This window comes from Danio rerio, chromosome 14 (genome assembly GCF_052040795.2).
Source record: "Danio rerio strain M-AB ecotype USA chromosome 14, GRCz13ab, whole genome shotgun sequence".
Lineage (NCBI taxonomy): Eukaryota > Metazoa > Chordata > Actinopteri > Cypriniformes > Danionidae > Danio > Danio rerio.
The window spans coordinates 32,633,757-32,650,056 of NC_141034.1; the positions used below are offsets into that span (position 1 = coordinate 32,633,757).

At 35.5% G+C, this 16,300-nt stretch overlaps 1 protein-coding gene across 3 annotated transcripts in view; it reads left to right on the top strand.

The window, feature by feature from the left end:
* Nucleotides 1-16,300, top strand: part of stag2b (STAG2 cohesin complex component b) — a 41,391-nt gene that overhangs the window by 9,074 nt on the left and 16,017 nt on the right. For 2 of the 3 annotated variants that reach the window (XM_087281612.1, XM_087281613.1), the window contains exons 4-23: nucleotides 756-899; nucleotides 1,092-1,188; nucleotides 2,046-2,122; nucleotides 2,233-2,437; nucleotides 2,542-2,693; nucleotides 5,963-6,036; nucleotides 6,164-6,287; nucleotides 6,405-6,503; nucleotides 6,688-6,767; nucleotides 7,361-7,468; nucleotides 7,612-7,723; nucleotides 9,385-9,502; nucleotides 9,599-9,702; nucleotides 9,809-9,901; nucleotides 12,383-12,472; nucleotides 12,566-12,769; nucleotides 14,238-14,308; nucleotides 14,870-14,957; nucleotides 15,438-15,518; nucleotides 15,608-15,700. In XM_087281612.1, the coding sequence (XP_087137738.1) occupies nucleotides 756-899; nucleotides 1,092-1,188; nucleotides 2,046-2,122; nucleotides 2,233-2,437; nucleotides 2,542-2,693; nucleotides 5,963-6,036; nucleotides 6,164-6,287; nucleotides 6,405-6,503; nucleotides 6,688-6,767; nucleotides 7,361-7,468; nucleotides 7,612-7,723; nucleotides 9,385-9,502; nucleotides 9,599-9,702; nucleotides 9,809-9,901; nucleotides 12,383-12,472; nucleotides 12,566-12,769; nucleotides 14,238-14,308; nucleotides 14,870-14,957; nucleotides 15,438-15,518; nucleotides 15,608-15,700 (2,214 nt within the window). Of the gene's footprint in view, nucleotides 1-755; nucleotides 900-1,091; nucleotides 1,189-2,045; nucleotides 2,123-2,232; nucleotides 2,438-2,541; nucleotides 2,694-5,962; nucleotides 6,037-6,163; nucleotides 6,288-6,404; nucleotides 6,504-6,687; nucleotides 6,768-7,360; nucleotides 7,469-7,611; nucleotides 7,724-9,384; nucleotides 9,503-9,598; nucleotides 9,703-9,808; nucleotides 9,902-12,382; nucleotides 12,473-12,565; nucleotides 12,770-14,237; nucleotides 14,309-14,869; nucleotides 14,958-15,437; nucleotides 15,519-15,607; nucleotides 16,152-16,300 lie in introns of all 3 variants that reach the window. The other variant, XR_015507547.1, reaches the window with a different exon arrangement.

Below are 16,300 nucleotides of genomic sequence, written 5' to 3' on the forward strand. Positions count from 1 at the left end.
AGGCTGAAAAAGAAAATTAATGAATGAAATGCATAGATTAACCATTATTAATGGTGTACATATATTTTGCAGCCAGTTTAAACCAGTAATTTCATCCTCTCTGAGGATATAGTAAAGTTTCTTTGTGTCATTTAGATTAAAGAATAAATTATTATACATCTTCACTCTAGCGAAAGTAGGTTTAAATAAAAAGGTAATACAAAAACACATATTATTAAGAGAAGATTTTCCACTACTTAATCAATTTTCTAGTTATTGACACCTCTAATAGAGATAAAGATGTTTCACCACCAGCTAAAATGTGGCAAGAATTGTTTTCATGTATGGGCGATATATATTGCGTCACCAAAAATGATTGCGGTCATGGCCATGTATTGTGCGATAAGTCAATATATAGATTATTGTGACAGACCTATTCATGTTGAAGTTGCATTTTTAGGTTGACTAGTTAAACATACAAGAAAAAAATATATAAATAGTTATCAAGTCAGCCAAGTGATCAGATTTTTGTTAATTTATTTTTTTGCCAAATTGCTCTGATTTAGCTTCTTGTGACGCTTTAGTGGGAATATTTAAATAAATAAATAACGAAATGACTCCTACCAGTCAGTTACACATATAAATGATACTTGTAGCTTGGGAATCTTATTTGTTATGGAAGACATCCTGTCCTCCATTTGCTGACTGTTTTTTTTCACTTGCTGAGAGTTTGATCCATTTCTTTTCTGTTGACCTGTGATGTCACTCTGCTTCAGGCGAAGAAAGGAAAGAAGGGCCCTGGAGAGAAGGGAAAAGGGATGGGTAAAGGAGTTGGACGCATGAACGGTCACCACCAGGAAAACGGCATGGAAAATGTCATGCTTTTTGAAGTGGTCAGGCTGGGGAAGAGTGCCATGCAGGTCAGTGAGCATAATACCAGCTTTTACACTACCCTCTGTCTCGCTCTGGCATTCACATCTTAAATTCTCTCATGTGTGTTTTGGGGCTTCTGGAGGGACCGGAGCTTTGGCAGGAGAATATGCAGACAGCTGTACCGCTGGGTAGTCCAGCAGATTTTGACCTTTGAGAAATTTCTGCTCTCTGTTTTGCAGTCGGTCGTCGATGACTGGATCGAGTCTTATAAACATGACCGAGACGTCGCACTCCTCGACTTGATCAATTTCTTCATCCAGTGCTCCGGCTGCAAAGGTTTGAATGGCATTTCTCGTGTTATCTGGGTTGAGATTGTAGATTGTAAATGTCATGTGACATAATCAAGATGGTAACTGGTGTCGTTTATCATAAGATAAAAAAATCTTTTGCTCAACTTAATTTTTGTTGCATTGAATTTGTCATTGAATTTAAAATAAGGCATTTTAAAGAATGTTTAAGTTGCTCTTAATAAAATGAAAGGGAATCGTTCGGGTTATAAAAAAAAGACTCAAAACCATCATTAAAGTAAGTGTCAGAGCAAAATCTAACCCCGACTCATTGTTCATTACAAACTTTTCTTAAAAATTCATAAATTGTGAGGGTGTTTGATAAAATGTTTAATGGGGGCCCTCATGGAATCTACATGCCTGGAAATTCGTAGATTTCTACAGATTTTTATCCTATCATTAAGTCTGTTAACTTGTGTAAATGTTTGTAAATTTATATTTATTCAGTTTGTAAATTAATGTCAGTAATATTATTGACTAATATGAAAATGGTCATGTGATTTATTTACAATACAGTTTGTAAGTTGTAAGTATAAGTTGATCTAATTTCATTTGCATTGTAAACATTAAATAAAAGATAAAAAGGTTTTGTTTAATATATTGAGGTTTTAGTTACCGCAGATGTTTTACTAAATTTTGTGCAGAAATAGGAAAAAATGTCTGCAGATTCTGTCTGGCCCTACCTATAAGGTTTTAAATAGGGATGCACAGTATTGGAAAAATCTGACATTGCAATATTTTGTTGTGCTGCAATATATTTCAGCTTTAAAAACACTGTTTTACACAGTTTTAAAAACACTGTGCTCCTTGATATGAATAATTCTTAAAATGATGTGACTCTTGCAGGTGTTGTGTCTGGTGAGATGTTTCGCAACATGCAAAACTCAGAGATTATCAGGAAGATGACGGAAGAGTTTGATGAGGTAAAAATTTACTTTCAAACACAAGAGCCAATATCCCCACTCACTTACTGCTGAATTACTTTTATGAATTACTGTGTGCGCACACAAGTAAAGAGTTGATCTTATTACAGGACAGCGGCGACTACCCACTCACCATGACAGGGCCACAGTGGAAGAAGTTCAAGTCTAGTTTCTGTGAGTTTATTGGCGTGTTGGTGCGGCAGTGTCAGTACAGCATCATCTATGATGAGTACATGATGGACACAGTCATCTCATTGCTCACCGGACTTTCTGATTCGCAAGTCCGAGCCTTTAGACACACCAGCACACTGGCAGGTCAGTGTCTCTGCTCTTATGTTTATATATATGTGAACTTTTTTTTTGCTTGATTTGAATATATGCGTCACAATGCTATGTTTTGATTTGTTTTTCCCCTATAGCTATGAAGCTGATGACAGCTCTCGTGAATGTAGCGCTGAACCTCAGCATCAACATGGACAACACTCAGCGGCAGTATGAAGCAGAGAGAAACAAGATGATTGGCAAGAGGGCCAACGACAGACTAGAGCTCCTGCTTCAGAAACGAAAGGAGGTGAGTTTCCTTTAAAGCTCCCATGAAATTTAAATAAAGTGTTTTAGACGTTAGTGACAGTATTGTTAGTTCATAGGATATCTATAAGCTAGTGTCCACCAAAACAGGAACACAATTTGCATTTAGTAGATATAAAACAATAAGAAGCATGGTAAAGCTTGTAGCTTGTCACTTCCGCCTAAATGGATCAATGTGTTTTTTATACACGTCACCTCAGTTTCTCATCAAACCATGACCAATTAAATGCTCTCAAGTATCTGATATGTCCTGCCTCTTCAAGATGTTATACATTTGATGTGCTTGTGCTCAACCACTCTCACTGGCAGAGCTGTGATAAAAAAAACGCTCTCTGCTATCGTTAGGACTCTGATGTTTTTTTCCCAAATTCACTTTTATACTTCTAAACTCTTCTTCGTTCGATTTTAAAAATAAAATTCAGTAGTCAAAAACCATTTCCTAATAATAGAAATCATGATTCCTAATTAAAGTTAACAACTTTTTATTAAGCAATTATCTAAATGTTAGTTTTAGGAACCTTAGAAAATATTTTAGGTTTTTCTCAGTTGAAACTAAAAACTAAAATGAAACCAAGTCAATATTTAGATGTGCTGTCCTGAATATGCTGTCTTCTCACATAATACAATGAAATACTCATGAATTGATGATCAAATCAGCTCTGGACACAAAGTTCATGTGTTTATATGAACTGACATGCAGATCTCATATTTACACAATCTCTTACAGTTTTATTATTCACAGACGATTATTCATATTGTTGTTTGATTTTGTACATCACTAGATTAGATTTTTCATCCAAATCTGCAACATTCTGTTATATTTAACATTATACAGCTAATTCCACTTTTCACATTATTTTTCATGAACTGATGCTGCTCAGAATTGTCTTTTAGTAACAGTAAAAGCTGAAAGTAAAAGGGGCAGAGTGAATAAACGATTCCTTCTGAGGAACTGAGGATACATTACACTCTTCCCTATGGAGACACACTTCCCTTTGCGTGAAGCTGCCAGGTCACTGCAGTGTTTGTTGCTTTACTTCCAAGCACCTACGCCTCTGTTGGCAAATGGCCACGAAGCACACCACCAACCAACACTCAGCACGTTTCATCCATTCTCATTCCCTCTACTTTAAAGCTGAGTAAACATGGATGAAGTAATTAAAAATGGATTCTGCCCTAATGAGAACTCTGTGTTTTTGTGAACTGTCGGGTCAAGCGCTCTGTCAGCACCCGTGGGGTTTGAGCTCGCCTGAATGGCAGTGTGTATGAAAGCTGTGTTTAGCTGGCACTGTAAATTAACTGGGTTATGTAATAACAGACCCTGCTGTTACGCCATCTGTGAGTGTGTGTATGTGAGTGTGACGTTTTATTGATGTCTTGATAGTATTGAGTTAAACCACGTGGACACACACAAATGACTTGGGTTGGGATGTTGTTAAAGGGATGCTTTTGGTCTGTTGATAATTTATATACAGCAGATGCAGAACAAAATATTTGCAGGTCAGTAGAGCAATACAGTTAGAAACTATTGTATAGAAACAGTCAGTGCTTTTTTTTTTTAAATATTTTTTTCACTGTCTTTGGCAAAAGACAGAGGCTTTTTTATTCAATTAAAGTGGAGAAAATTATAGGAATTGAGAAAATTAAGGAATTAGAAAATTTGGGATTTCATATGAGCTTCAGATTCACTGAATAGGTTGATCGCAAGCCTGCTTGCGAGCTAACTTGTGTATGTGAAGTATTCTGATCAATCTGAGTGCATTGTTAGAATTGCCAGTGCTTTTCTGCTTTTGTTACTCCGTAAACACTCTTTCTGCAGTTATGAATAACAATGGCAGAGAACAGTTTAGATTTTCAATTTGATTAGCCGTGCAAAACCCATTAAATTAATAGTTAAAAAGCTGAAAATTCTGTTATTTCCTTAACCTTCACCAAACCTCTTTGAGTTTCTCTATTCTGTTGAGGACAAAAGAAGATAATTTGAAGAAAGCTGAAAACCTGTATCTACTGGCTTCCATTGTTTTTGTTTTTCCTACTATGGAAGTCGATGGTTACAGGTTTTCAGCTATGTTTTTTAAATAAAAGAAACGGCAGACAGAAGATACTGATCAAGTTTTGGAACCACTTGGGGATGAGTAAATAGTGAGTAAATTTGAGTAAACTCACTGTAAGGGGACTTTGTCGTCATTAAAAATATATATAATTATTCATTTACTTTCCTTTTAATTAAAATGAAGTTTCTGAATTCCAAAATTATGATAGCCACATTAATTAATAAAGCAAGCGTGTCTTGGCAAACTCAGGACTATGAAAAGATAGAGATGGAGACATCAGAGGTATTCAACAAGATAGAAAACCAAGACGATGAATTAAATGCAGGGTGTCTGTGGGTTCTTAATGTCTTAAATTTCAAAAACTAAATTTTAGGCCTAAAAAAGTTGTTAGGTCTTAATCATTTTAAACGGGTCTTAATTTTCCTTTGTTCATGTAAAGCAACCGTATCAATTTAACATATCCAATCACCAACAACACATCTTTAATAAAATTTTTAACAAAACTCTATTTATAATTAATAATATAACAGTTTGTTGTGCATACATTTAATTTGTTTTAAGTATTTATTTTTAAAGTCTTAAATTTGACTTGAAACCTGCAGAAACCCTGCGAAAAGTCTTAAATTCACTGAAATCATTACCTGTGGGTCTTAATGTTAAACAGCTCTTAATTTACCAATGTTCATGTAAAGCTACCTAATCAATTCAAAACGCGTCCAATCACCAACAACACAATTAAACTTTTTGCAATGATATTCAGAGCTAATATTATCACTGTAGTCTAATGTGCAAGCATTTAGTTTTTAGAGTTTCTTTTAAGTTATGTTGAACAAAAATGTGTGTATACAACTAAGGTCTGCTTGTTTTGATGCATCATTTAAAATAAATGGGCAAAAAAATTACTAATTAGATTTTTTTCCTTGACCATTAAAAAAAATCCTTAGCGTTTAGCCCTATTTAAGTCTGAAATTTCACTCTTTGCAGTCTTTAAAAAGTCTTAAATTTGACTTGGTGAAACTTGTGGAATCCCTGTAAATAAAACTGGAATAAACAAGAAAAGCAGACGTTAAAGCTGGTAAAATATAAGAGGCTTTTTATTTGTATTTATTTGCATACTTTTGACTAGTACTCCTGTTGATTACTGTCATGCCCTTCTTGCAGCAGGGATTTTAATAAACTTTTTTTTCCCCCAATACAGTTACAAGAAAATCAGGATGAAATTGAAAACATGATGAACGCCATTTTCAAAGGAGTCTTTGTTCACCGATATCGGTATGCCACTCATAAATGTAGATTTTTCTCCCAGCACTTCAATCAGCACTCAAGTGATTGCTCAATAATACTCAGATGTGTCCTGTGGGTGACTGTGGGCTTAACTGCTTCTGTTATTCCTCCTCAGTGATGCAATAGCAGAGATCCGGGCGATCTGCATCGAAGAGATTGGCGTGTGGATGAAGATGTACAGCGACGCTTTTCTTAACGACAGCTATCTGAAGTATGTGGGCTGGACTATGCATGACAAGGTGAGAATTCTTTTTCTCCTTTTTTTAAAACCCTAAATATAGTGTCAGATGGAGTTAGTCACGACTCATTGCTGGAGTTGGAACGGAACTGTAACTCTCTTCATCTTTCTCTCTCAGCAAGGTGAGGTGCGTCTGAAGTGTCTCACGGCTCTGCAGGGTCTGTACCATAACCGCGAGCTCAATGCCAAGCTGGAGCTCTTCACCAGCCGCTTCAAGGTGAGACAACCATCTGGGAAAGCTTCTCTTCCAAAATAAAGCAGAAATTAGTCATCAAAAATAGTTCTCTGTGGATCTGAGAATTTATTGAAATAAATCTGGTGGATTAAAATAAGCTGCTTTGCTTTTTCCTCTGTCGATCGTTTGAATGGTAAAGTGATGTTTTTTTTTTGGTCTCTAACAGGACCGCATTGTATCTATGACGTTGGACAAGGAGTATGATGTTGCAGTGCAAGCAATAAAACTGCTCACGCTGGTGTTACAGTACGTAAAAACAGATCTTAACTACTCTTCCTACTGTGTTGCACATTATTGTTTATTAATTTACTTATTATTGTTACAAATTTATTTTACTTGTATTTTGATTTTTGAATTGAACAAAATTAGTTAAAATAAAACTTGTTATCCAGTGCATTAAGTCTGTAATTAAACATTTTCGTGAAGATGTAATACTTTATTTGAGAGAATGCTGCAAATAAATAATGCACTTTTGAACTTTGTTTGTCACAAAATCCTGAAAGAGAGTAATAATAGTCATGCTTTTCATACATTGTGAAATATTAAGTAGCACAACATTGCTAAGATGTACTTTTGAGCACCAAGTCAACATATTAAACTGGAGTAATGGCTGCTTAATATTAAGTTATTTCCATAAAAGGAAAATGTTTAACAACCATAATGTTTTGAACTATAATATAGTTTACTGCACAAATGTTTAATAAGACTAGATCTGTTGGCCTGGAAGACTAATGAATCACTCTAAGTTACCTAAATGATCCAAGAATATATTGTAGGAAGCATTGTATATAAAATTTCAGTATGGCAAGATGCTCATATTGTGTTGTTTTGGATTACAGTAGCAGTGATGAAGTTCTGACTGCAGAAGACTGTGAGAGTGTGTACCACCTAGTGTATTCAGCCCACCGGCCTGTCGCTGTAGCAGCAGGAGAGTTCCTCTTTAAAAAGTGAGTTTCGTCTTACTGGCTTTTCTGTTACTGTTAAAACTCATTTTCTACTCAATCTAGACTAAGCGGAGACATGTATGAGTAGATGGACCGTATCAGATTCACTCAGCAATGGCTTAACTTGTTGATTTTTGTTTTTGCAGACTGTTCAGTCATCGAGACCCTGAAGATGACAGCATGCCTAAGAGACGAGGCAGACAGAGTGTGAACGCCAACCTCATCAAAACCACTGTCTTTTTCTTCCTGGAGAGTGAGGTGAGCTGATATCAGCAACATTAAGAAAGCAAATCATGGTAAATCCAATCAGTGCTGTCTGAATGGCAAAAATATACAATAGCTAATAAATAATGTATTTGCAAACAGGTTTCCTAACACCTCAAAATATTGTGTGATATAAAGGTTATGTTTTCTTCATTTCTACTTTATCTAAGTTAAATGCAATGCAATGTTTAAGCTTTCTTTGTTATCAGTCTAAAATCCTGTTTGTACTAAGCTTGTTTTCTTAGACGTTGTTTTTCTAAAAGGTCTTGAATGTCTTAACTTGGAGATCTATTTATTTTTAGCATTATTAAAAGGTTTTAATTTGTTGTGATTTGAAAATCAAGGTTATTCCAATAAATGCAAAATTCATAACTCTTCTCAAGTCAAAACATTGTTGTTGTTTTTTCTGTCAATAAATAAGAGCATTTTATGCTAGTAAAATGCTCTGAATGAACACATTGGGTGCCACTTTATATTAGGATAGGCAAGTTTATTTATATAGCACATTTCATACACAATGGTAATTCACTGTTCTTTACATAAACAAGAATAAAAGAGTAAATAAAAATGATTAAAGAAAAAAGAATATTAAAAACAGGTTTAAAATGCGTTAAAATTTATTTTAAAATAATAAAAAGAACATAGACACAATAGTGCGATTTGTCTGACGTAACACAGTAATCATTCAGTAAAGGCACAGCTAAACTGATGTGTTTTAGGTCTAGATTTGACTGTACCTAATGTTGGATCTTATCTTATCATATATGGAAGCTGATTCTTGCAGCAGGGGATGTAGTAGCTGATTCACCCTGCTTTACCTCTTGGAACTTCTCATTTATTTGATCCTAATGTTATGAGTGATCTGTTAGGTTTGTATTCAGTGAGCATTTCGGTAATGTATTGAGGTTCTAGGCCATTCAGTGAATTATAGACAAGTAAAAATAGTTTAAAATCTTTTCTTAATGTAACGGGGAGCCATTGTTAAGACCTGAGAAAAGGTGTGATGTGCTTGGACTTTTTGGTTTTGGTCAGAATCCTGGCCACAGCGTTCTGGATGAGCTGCAACTGTCTGTCTTTTTGGGAAGGCCAATGAAGAGTCTATTTCGCTAATCCACTCTGCTGGTGATAAAAGCATGAATAAGCTACTCCTCACTGGGAACATAGTATTTAATTCTTGCAATATTAGGTGGCCTTAACTACTATGTGCTTACAGTGTACTTACTGTGTTCATAATGTATTGCTGAACGCTTCTGATGTTCTTGAGGTAGGATACGTGAGGGTTAAGGACAGGTTTGGTGGTATGGGTTGGTTTAAGAAAAGGTCAACAGTGTAGTTACAGAAAGTAATAACAGATGCGATTACATGCAGGTATTTCATCAATCATAAGTACAATGTAAAACATATGTATTCACAATAAGTACATTGTAACAAATTAATAATATGACTGTAAGTACATATTAGTTAGGGTAACAGGCTAATATAAAGTTGGACCCGACAGGGGGCTTAAATGCCACCAGTAATTTAACTAAATTTTTCACCTATTTGTTATAAATTCACAAAAACTGAAAACTGAATGTGTCTCCATTGTTTCAGCTAGCTATAAAATGTCCCTCTATTATCTGATATGTTTTAACATGTTATGTTTTGGTCCTTAGCTTCACGAGCATGCGGCCTATCTAGTGGACAGCATGTGGGACTGTGCAGCAGAGCTCCTGAAGGACTGGGAATGCATGATCAGCTTGTTACTGGATGAGCCACTGCCTGGAGAGGAAGGTCTGACCCTGTGACCCATCACCAGATCATACAGCATTGACTTTGACTTGTTCCAAAGGGAGCGAGATATTAATTACCTCTGCATGTGTCTTCCAGCTCTGACGGACAGACAGGAGACGGCTCTGATCGAGATCTTGCTGTGCACCATCCGTCAGGCTGCAGAGTGCCATCCTCCTGTGGGCAGAGGCACGGGCAAAAGGGTAAGGCTCAATGCCACACGTATCGACCAGCCCTTGATGACGAATCCCTGCTTTCACGTGTTACCTGTTACACGCTGTTCTCAATTCTCACTTGATCTCGTTTCAGGTTCTGACAGCGAAGGAGAAGAAGACTCAGCTTGACGACCGGACGAGAATGACGGAGCTCTTTGCTATAGCACTGCCAGCTTTACTTGCAAAGGTTAAAAGTCCTTTAAAAGTCAAAACTAAAACAAAGTTGGTGTTTACTGAGCATTGAACGTGAAAGAATAAAACCGATTAAATTTGAAGTGATAGTTCACATAAATTCTAATATAGTTTATTCCTCGTTTACTTGTTAAACTTTGGAACACAAAAGAAGTTCCTTTGAAAAATGCTGGTTGCTAGTGTTTTTTATTATGATCTGTGTCTTTTTTCAGTTTCTGCATCCTTCGAATTATGCAAACTTCACAGATCCGTCACTAATAAGCCTTTAATAAGCAGTAATAAAATTTGTAATGACTTTTTAAAAAAAATTTTTTACTTATATTAAGCGATCTGAAGGCAAAACAAAGTTTACAAAAGTTAGAAATATATTTCCTTCGATCCATACATGTGCACACAAAAATGTAAACTGTCTAAAAATCACTTTTTTAGTAAAACATGTCAGTCTTTTTTTATTTTATATTAGTTTTTTACATATCCAAGTAAAAAAAATCTAATTCATACATTTAATCAGAATATTTCTTTATAAAACGTCCTGCTTTTATCAGCATGCAATGAATCTTGGGATGTTTAAGGCGGTTAGGGATCCACCGGTTGTATCCTTCATTACCTAGGAAACGAATGGCACATTTTGAGGCTGCATTTGAATGTTTTTGAAATGAGACAGCCTTCGTCACGCCTTCGAATGCATCCTTCGGACTCGGAGGATGCAGCCTCTGAAATGAGACACAGCTATAAAATCGGTTAGATCCCAGCAAGCAGTATCTTGTCAAAAGGTCTTATTTTGTGTTCAACAGAAGAAAGAAATTCATAAAGGTTTAAAATGCTACAAGAGAATAAATTGAGATAATTTTCATGTTTTGGTGAACTATCCCTTTTAATATGTCCTGATATCAGGACAAGTCATTTGTTTCCTTTTAATAATTCGTTTATGCTAGATGCTGATTTGGACATTAAGGGCTCTATTTTGACGGTCTAAGCGCAAAACGCAGGGCGCAAATGCTTTCAGGGTGTGTCAAGAGGCGTTTTTGCTAATTTAAGGATGGGAAATCTGCCTTGCGCTTCGGCACATGGTCTAAAAGGGTTGAGTTTATTTTCTTAATGAGTTATAGGTGTGTTTTAAGAATAAACCAATTAGAGTCTCATCTCCCATTCCCTTTAAGAGTCGGCTGCGTTGCGCCAAGAGCGCATTCGCTATTTACAGGACGCAAAGTAAGTCTAAGTGGAAAAAATTAGCATTTTACAAGCAAACAGTTAACAGTTTTTTAACATAAAACTGTTAAACAGAGCATCTACTGTGTGAGAATGAGAGATAATGGATCACTTTCACTTTTCTCTTGGATAGGGAAACCTTTAAGCACAGACATCAATTAGTCTATAAATAAATACTTTTGTTTGTTTAGCGCAAAGATTCGTTTCAAAACTATTTCTAAATTCAGTTCTAATTTCCAGCAAACAAATAAATGAATAATTATAACAAAATGTGCTCAAAAACCTGAGTTATATCTTAAAACACATGCTGTGCCCCATATGGTCTAAAACCTGACAGGTGGGCAAATCTAAGCTTGTTTTTAATAAAACAAATATAAATATGGATATAATAAATAATACTGCTAATAATAATAACATTGTACAAAAGGAAATTGTTATGAATGAACTGAAAAAGCCTCCCGAGATGAAGAAGACATAAAAGCAGTGGTTTTTCATATTTATGTAGGCTAGAAAATAATATGTTTTGTAATATTTGAATCCTTTATATTTATATTCTATATCTATTCTTATTATATCATATATATATATCCTTAATATTCACATTTTTTCATATGTAAAGATATTTGCCTATTGCTCTCTTGTGCGTATTAAGCAGTGTGTAAGCGAGGCGCAACTCTGCACCGGAGTTTAGACCGGGTTAGTTTTGGTCTAATGAAAAATCTATTATAGTTTCTCAAAATAGCAACGCGCCAGCGGTTCGCCTCAGAACGCCTTCCTTTTTAGACCAGAACGCCTATGGGCGCAAAAATGAGCGCTAATGCATTTGCTATTTAAACAGCGTAGCGCAACGCCTCAAAACGACACTTGCGCCAAGCTTAAACTACCAAAAGACTACTGCGTCACGCCTTGCGCCACACTGCGCCGGGTGTATGATAGGGCCCTATAACATGTGCACAAATTCTTTTAGCAAAAAAAATCATCACCAAAATTTTCTTCATGTAAAAACTCTTCGGCATTAAACATTTTATTAGACTGTAATAGTTCTAGTCTTATTGAGGAACTTTTGAATTATAAAAACTTGAAAAAATGCTTTTAATGTGGTTCTTTCAAATTTATTTTGTTTTAGATAAAAATACTTTAACCAGCATAGATTTAATTTTGGAAAAACTAAACTTGATTATCACCATGTATGTAGCCAAAATAGATGGCATACTGAAAAGAAAGAATGGAAAAAGAAAGTGATAGATGTATTTTTTTCTTCATGCAGTACTCTGTGGATGCAGAGAAAGTGACAAATCTGCTGCAACTGCCTCAGTTTTTTGATCTGGAGATCTACACCACAGGGCGTTTAGAAAAGGTTTGAGCAAAGAACAAATACACTGAATGATTTTTCTTATTGGACATATTGTATAGAACGTTAATAAAAGCCTTCTTCTCTATTGACTTGCAGCATCTAGATTCATTGTTAAGACAAATCAGAGAGATTGTGGAGAAGCACACGGACACAGACGTACTTGAAGCTTGCTCCAAAACCTACCACTCCCTGTGCAACGAGGAGTTCACCATCTTTAACCGGGTGGATATCGCTCGCAGCCAGCTCTTGGATGAGCAAGTGGACAAGTTCAACAAACTTTTGGAGGACTTTCTGCAGGAGGTCAGGACAGCGTTTGTTCTATTATTATAACAGAGCAAAATTTGAGAGAATATTTAAGTTTTTCTATTGCAAAAGGGAATGTCTTTTTTAATTTTGAGGTTTCCATCTTCAACTGATTGAAGTTTATTTGGTCTACATTTTATATGAATGTTTGTTAGCAGTCATTCTCTAAAGCTCTAAATAATATTTTTGCTGAATATTTGTTTGTGGTAAAATTCTGCTGTAGAAAACTACAAAATGACGGTAGATTTCATAAACAGTTATGCTCAAGTTTACATACCCCTTGAAGAATTTGTTAATGGAAAGGATTTTAACAGAATCAGAGAGATCAAACAAAATGCACATTATTTTTTATTTAGTACAGTTCTGAGTAAGATATTTTACATAAAAGATGTTTACATATAGTTCATTAGACACATATCTAGCTGTATTTATTAAAAGAACCCCCAGCAAAAGTTTACACACTCCTTTCAATACTTTGTTTGGTTTCATGGAGGATTTTTCTGAAGAACGCCAGTCAGTTTAACTGTTCAGAACAATCAAAAGACTTCCATCACAAAGCAGATTAAGCGCTCTTCGATCATCAGGATCCCACACACAATGTTGAAAACCAAGATTATATAAACTTTAGCAGGGGGTTATTTAATAATTACAGCTAGATTTTTGTGTACTGTACAAAATACAGTACTTGCAAATAGAATACTTGCCTACTGTACTAAATAAAAAGTGCATTTTGTGTCTCTCAATTATTCACAACTTCTTCAAGGGGTAGGTAAACTTTTGAGCACAACTGTATTTTAGGTGTATTATAGGCCACAAGTTGGTATTTTAGAAGTTGTAGATTTTAGCAGGCTACTAGAAGAAATGAAGCGCTTTTCTTGTGTTCTGATTGAACCGCTGTCCCCGTGTGTTGTAATTGGGCAAACACCTCAACCACGTGTCAAAATGCAATGCCCCAAAATGCAAAGTTTCAAATTCCAAGGCATCTTGTATTTGTACACTCAAACTTTTGGTAACGCAAAATGTACAGTGTCTCCACAATTGCTGGTATTTTTAAAATGTGGTGTGGATATTTGACATTTGGTTAGATAATTCAAATTAGGTCATTTAGATCAGTGTTTTTTTGTTTTATAAATAATAAATCCCATTTTGGTGTAGACTTTTAGTTTGCTTGTGTATTTTTTCAAGCAAAACACATGCAATACACTAAGCAAAAACCTCTTTAAAATGGAGACATGAAACAAAAGTTGAATTCAAGACTACTATTTTAGTGAACACCTCTAAGAAATTAACCTAATCAGTTGCATGTTATGACCCTAATGCTTTTAAATGTTCAGGACTTTCTCTGTAATATAGTTTCACTGATCAGTTCTATAGTTAATATCAGTCCAAACTATTCTCCTGTGAATGCTGTCACAGTGTTTCTCAGAAAGGAGTTTATTTCATGAGCAGCTTCTTTTCTTCACAGGGTGAAGATCCAGATGAAGATGATGCTTATCAAGTTCTGTCCACACTGAAGAGGATCTCAGCTTTTTATAAGTAAGACTTACCTTTTTCACCTTCTTAAGCATTCTATAATGTTTTATCTAGGGATGCTCCGATCGTTCAGCCGGAGATCGGTATCGTCCGATAATCACATTTCACGATTCGATCGGTACTCTGATCTGGTTGATCTCATGAACCAATCGCAAGTGTTTTTTTATGAGTTTACAACTTAGGTTATACAGCCACTGTGCTACAGCACATAAGCAATGTTTTATCAATATTAACAGTCAATAGTAATTTTTCTGTTTCATCTATTATTTTTTTGTAAAGCTGTTTCTGACCATTTCATGTATGCAACATCATTAATTTATTCTCTTAAGTAAGGCGAGATCTCATACATAGAGGGAAAATGTTCTTGTGTAATAGAAAAGTTATATAAGGCTTGAAGCATCAGAATCAGGACTTGGTATTGGCTGATCACAATGACAAGGAGTCGGTACTCCATATCGGCCAGTAAAAATCATGGTCAGGGCATCCCTAGTTATTTTTAACAAACTGTCTTTATAAGCAAAGAATGCCTTACTTTTCTAACATTGGTTCCACACTATGTTATAGTGCCCATGACTTATCCAAATGGGACCTCTTCACCAGCAACTACAAGTTACTGAACACTGGTATTGAAAATGGAGACATGCCCGAGCAGGTATTCATTTTACTACAGATTTTAGTGTATGTCTTGTCAATACTGACTGGTCTTTAATAGTGTTTGAAATGTGTATTAGTTTGACCAGAAGGTTTTGCTGTTTTTGTTTTTGCTCTGAGTGTTTTAAGTAATAAATATAAAGCAAAGTTATTGTTTATTTTTTTTCACTGGTTTAAATAAAATTGTCAAAATTTGTAGATAAAAAGCTATGAATGTAAAAAATAAACTTTTGTGTTTTGTGACTTAAATCGTTTTCACATAATTTTGAGTTATTAATTTGCAATATATTTCGCAATGAGAACTTGATTGCAGTAAGAACAGTGTGATTTAATGTATTGCATTTAAATTAATTCATTTTACTCGGGTGACATTTTAGAGGTGTTAACAACTTTGAGTAGAAGCAACATGTTAAATTGAACAAAATTTTCGCTTCTGCCTCATGATTGTTGGTTAACAGTACTGTCTCTCTGGACTTTTCAGATTGTTGTTCACGCGCTGCAGTGTACACATTACGTCATCCTGTGGAGCTTAGCAAAGGTCTCCGAGGGCTGCTATAAAAAGGTAGCTCCCATTCATAGGATTTGTATGCGTTCTTTCTTCCCACTTATTTACTGTTTGTTGGATGTCAACAATGCGTTCTGTCTCTGTAGGAGGACATGTTGACACTGAGGAAGCAGATGAGGGCGTTTTGTCTAATGTGCCAGCGTTACCTAACCAGCGTCAACACAGCCGTCAAAGAGCAGGTTCGTAGCAAAGGTCACAACAGCTGATTATCCCACATCAGTCTGATGAATCGAACAAATGTGGCAAAATTCAGAGGCACGCTTAAATGTATTTAATAATGAGAATTTGGGGCGATCTTAAACCTGATTTACATTTGTATAGAGTAATTGCTCTACTCTAGTGGATACCTTGCAAATAGCCGATGCCATTGTGAACATTTATACCTCTACTTTGTCTGTGCTGCTCTGGCAATAACACTTACAAAAATTTTAGTTGGCAGTGAAGGTTCTGTATTCCACTGTGTTGAATTTCTTTGGAAATGTGTGTAGTGCTACTGTAGAAGTAGCTCAAACTTGCACTCATTCAATCAAGATAGAGCCGGAAACTGACAAATGTTCAACAACTTTATTGAAATAAACAAAAAAAAAGTGTAAACATGCATCCGGAGCTCCTCCTTGTTAAACAACTTCAGCATAACCCACTAATAATCACTAGACTGTAAGCCGAACAATCACAGATCTTGCACTCTGTGTTGTTGCAATGTGTTGTTACACTTTTTAAAAGGCCAGTGTCCGGGTATACAACTTTGTGAAGGCTACGCCAGATTCAACATGTGTATT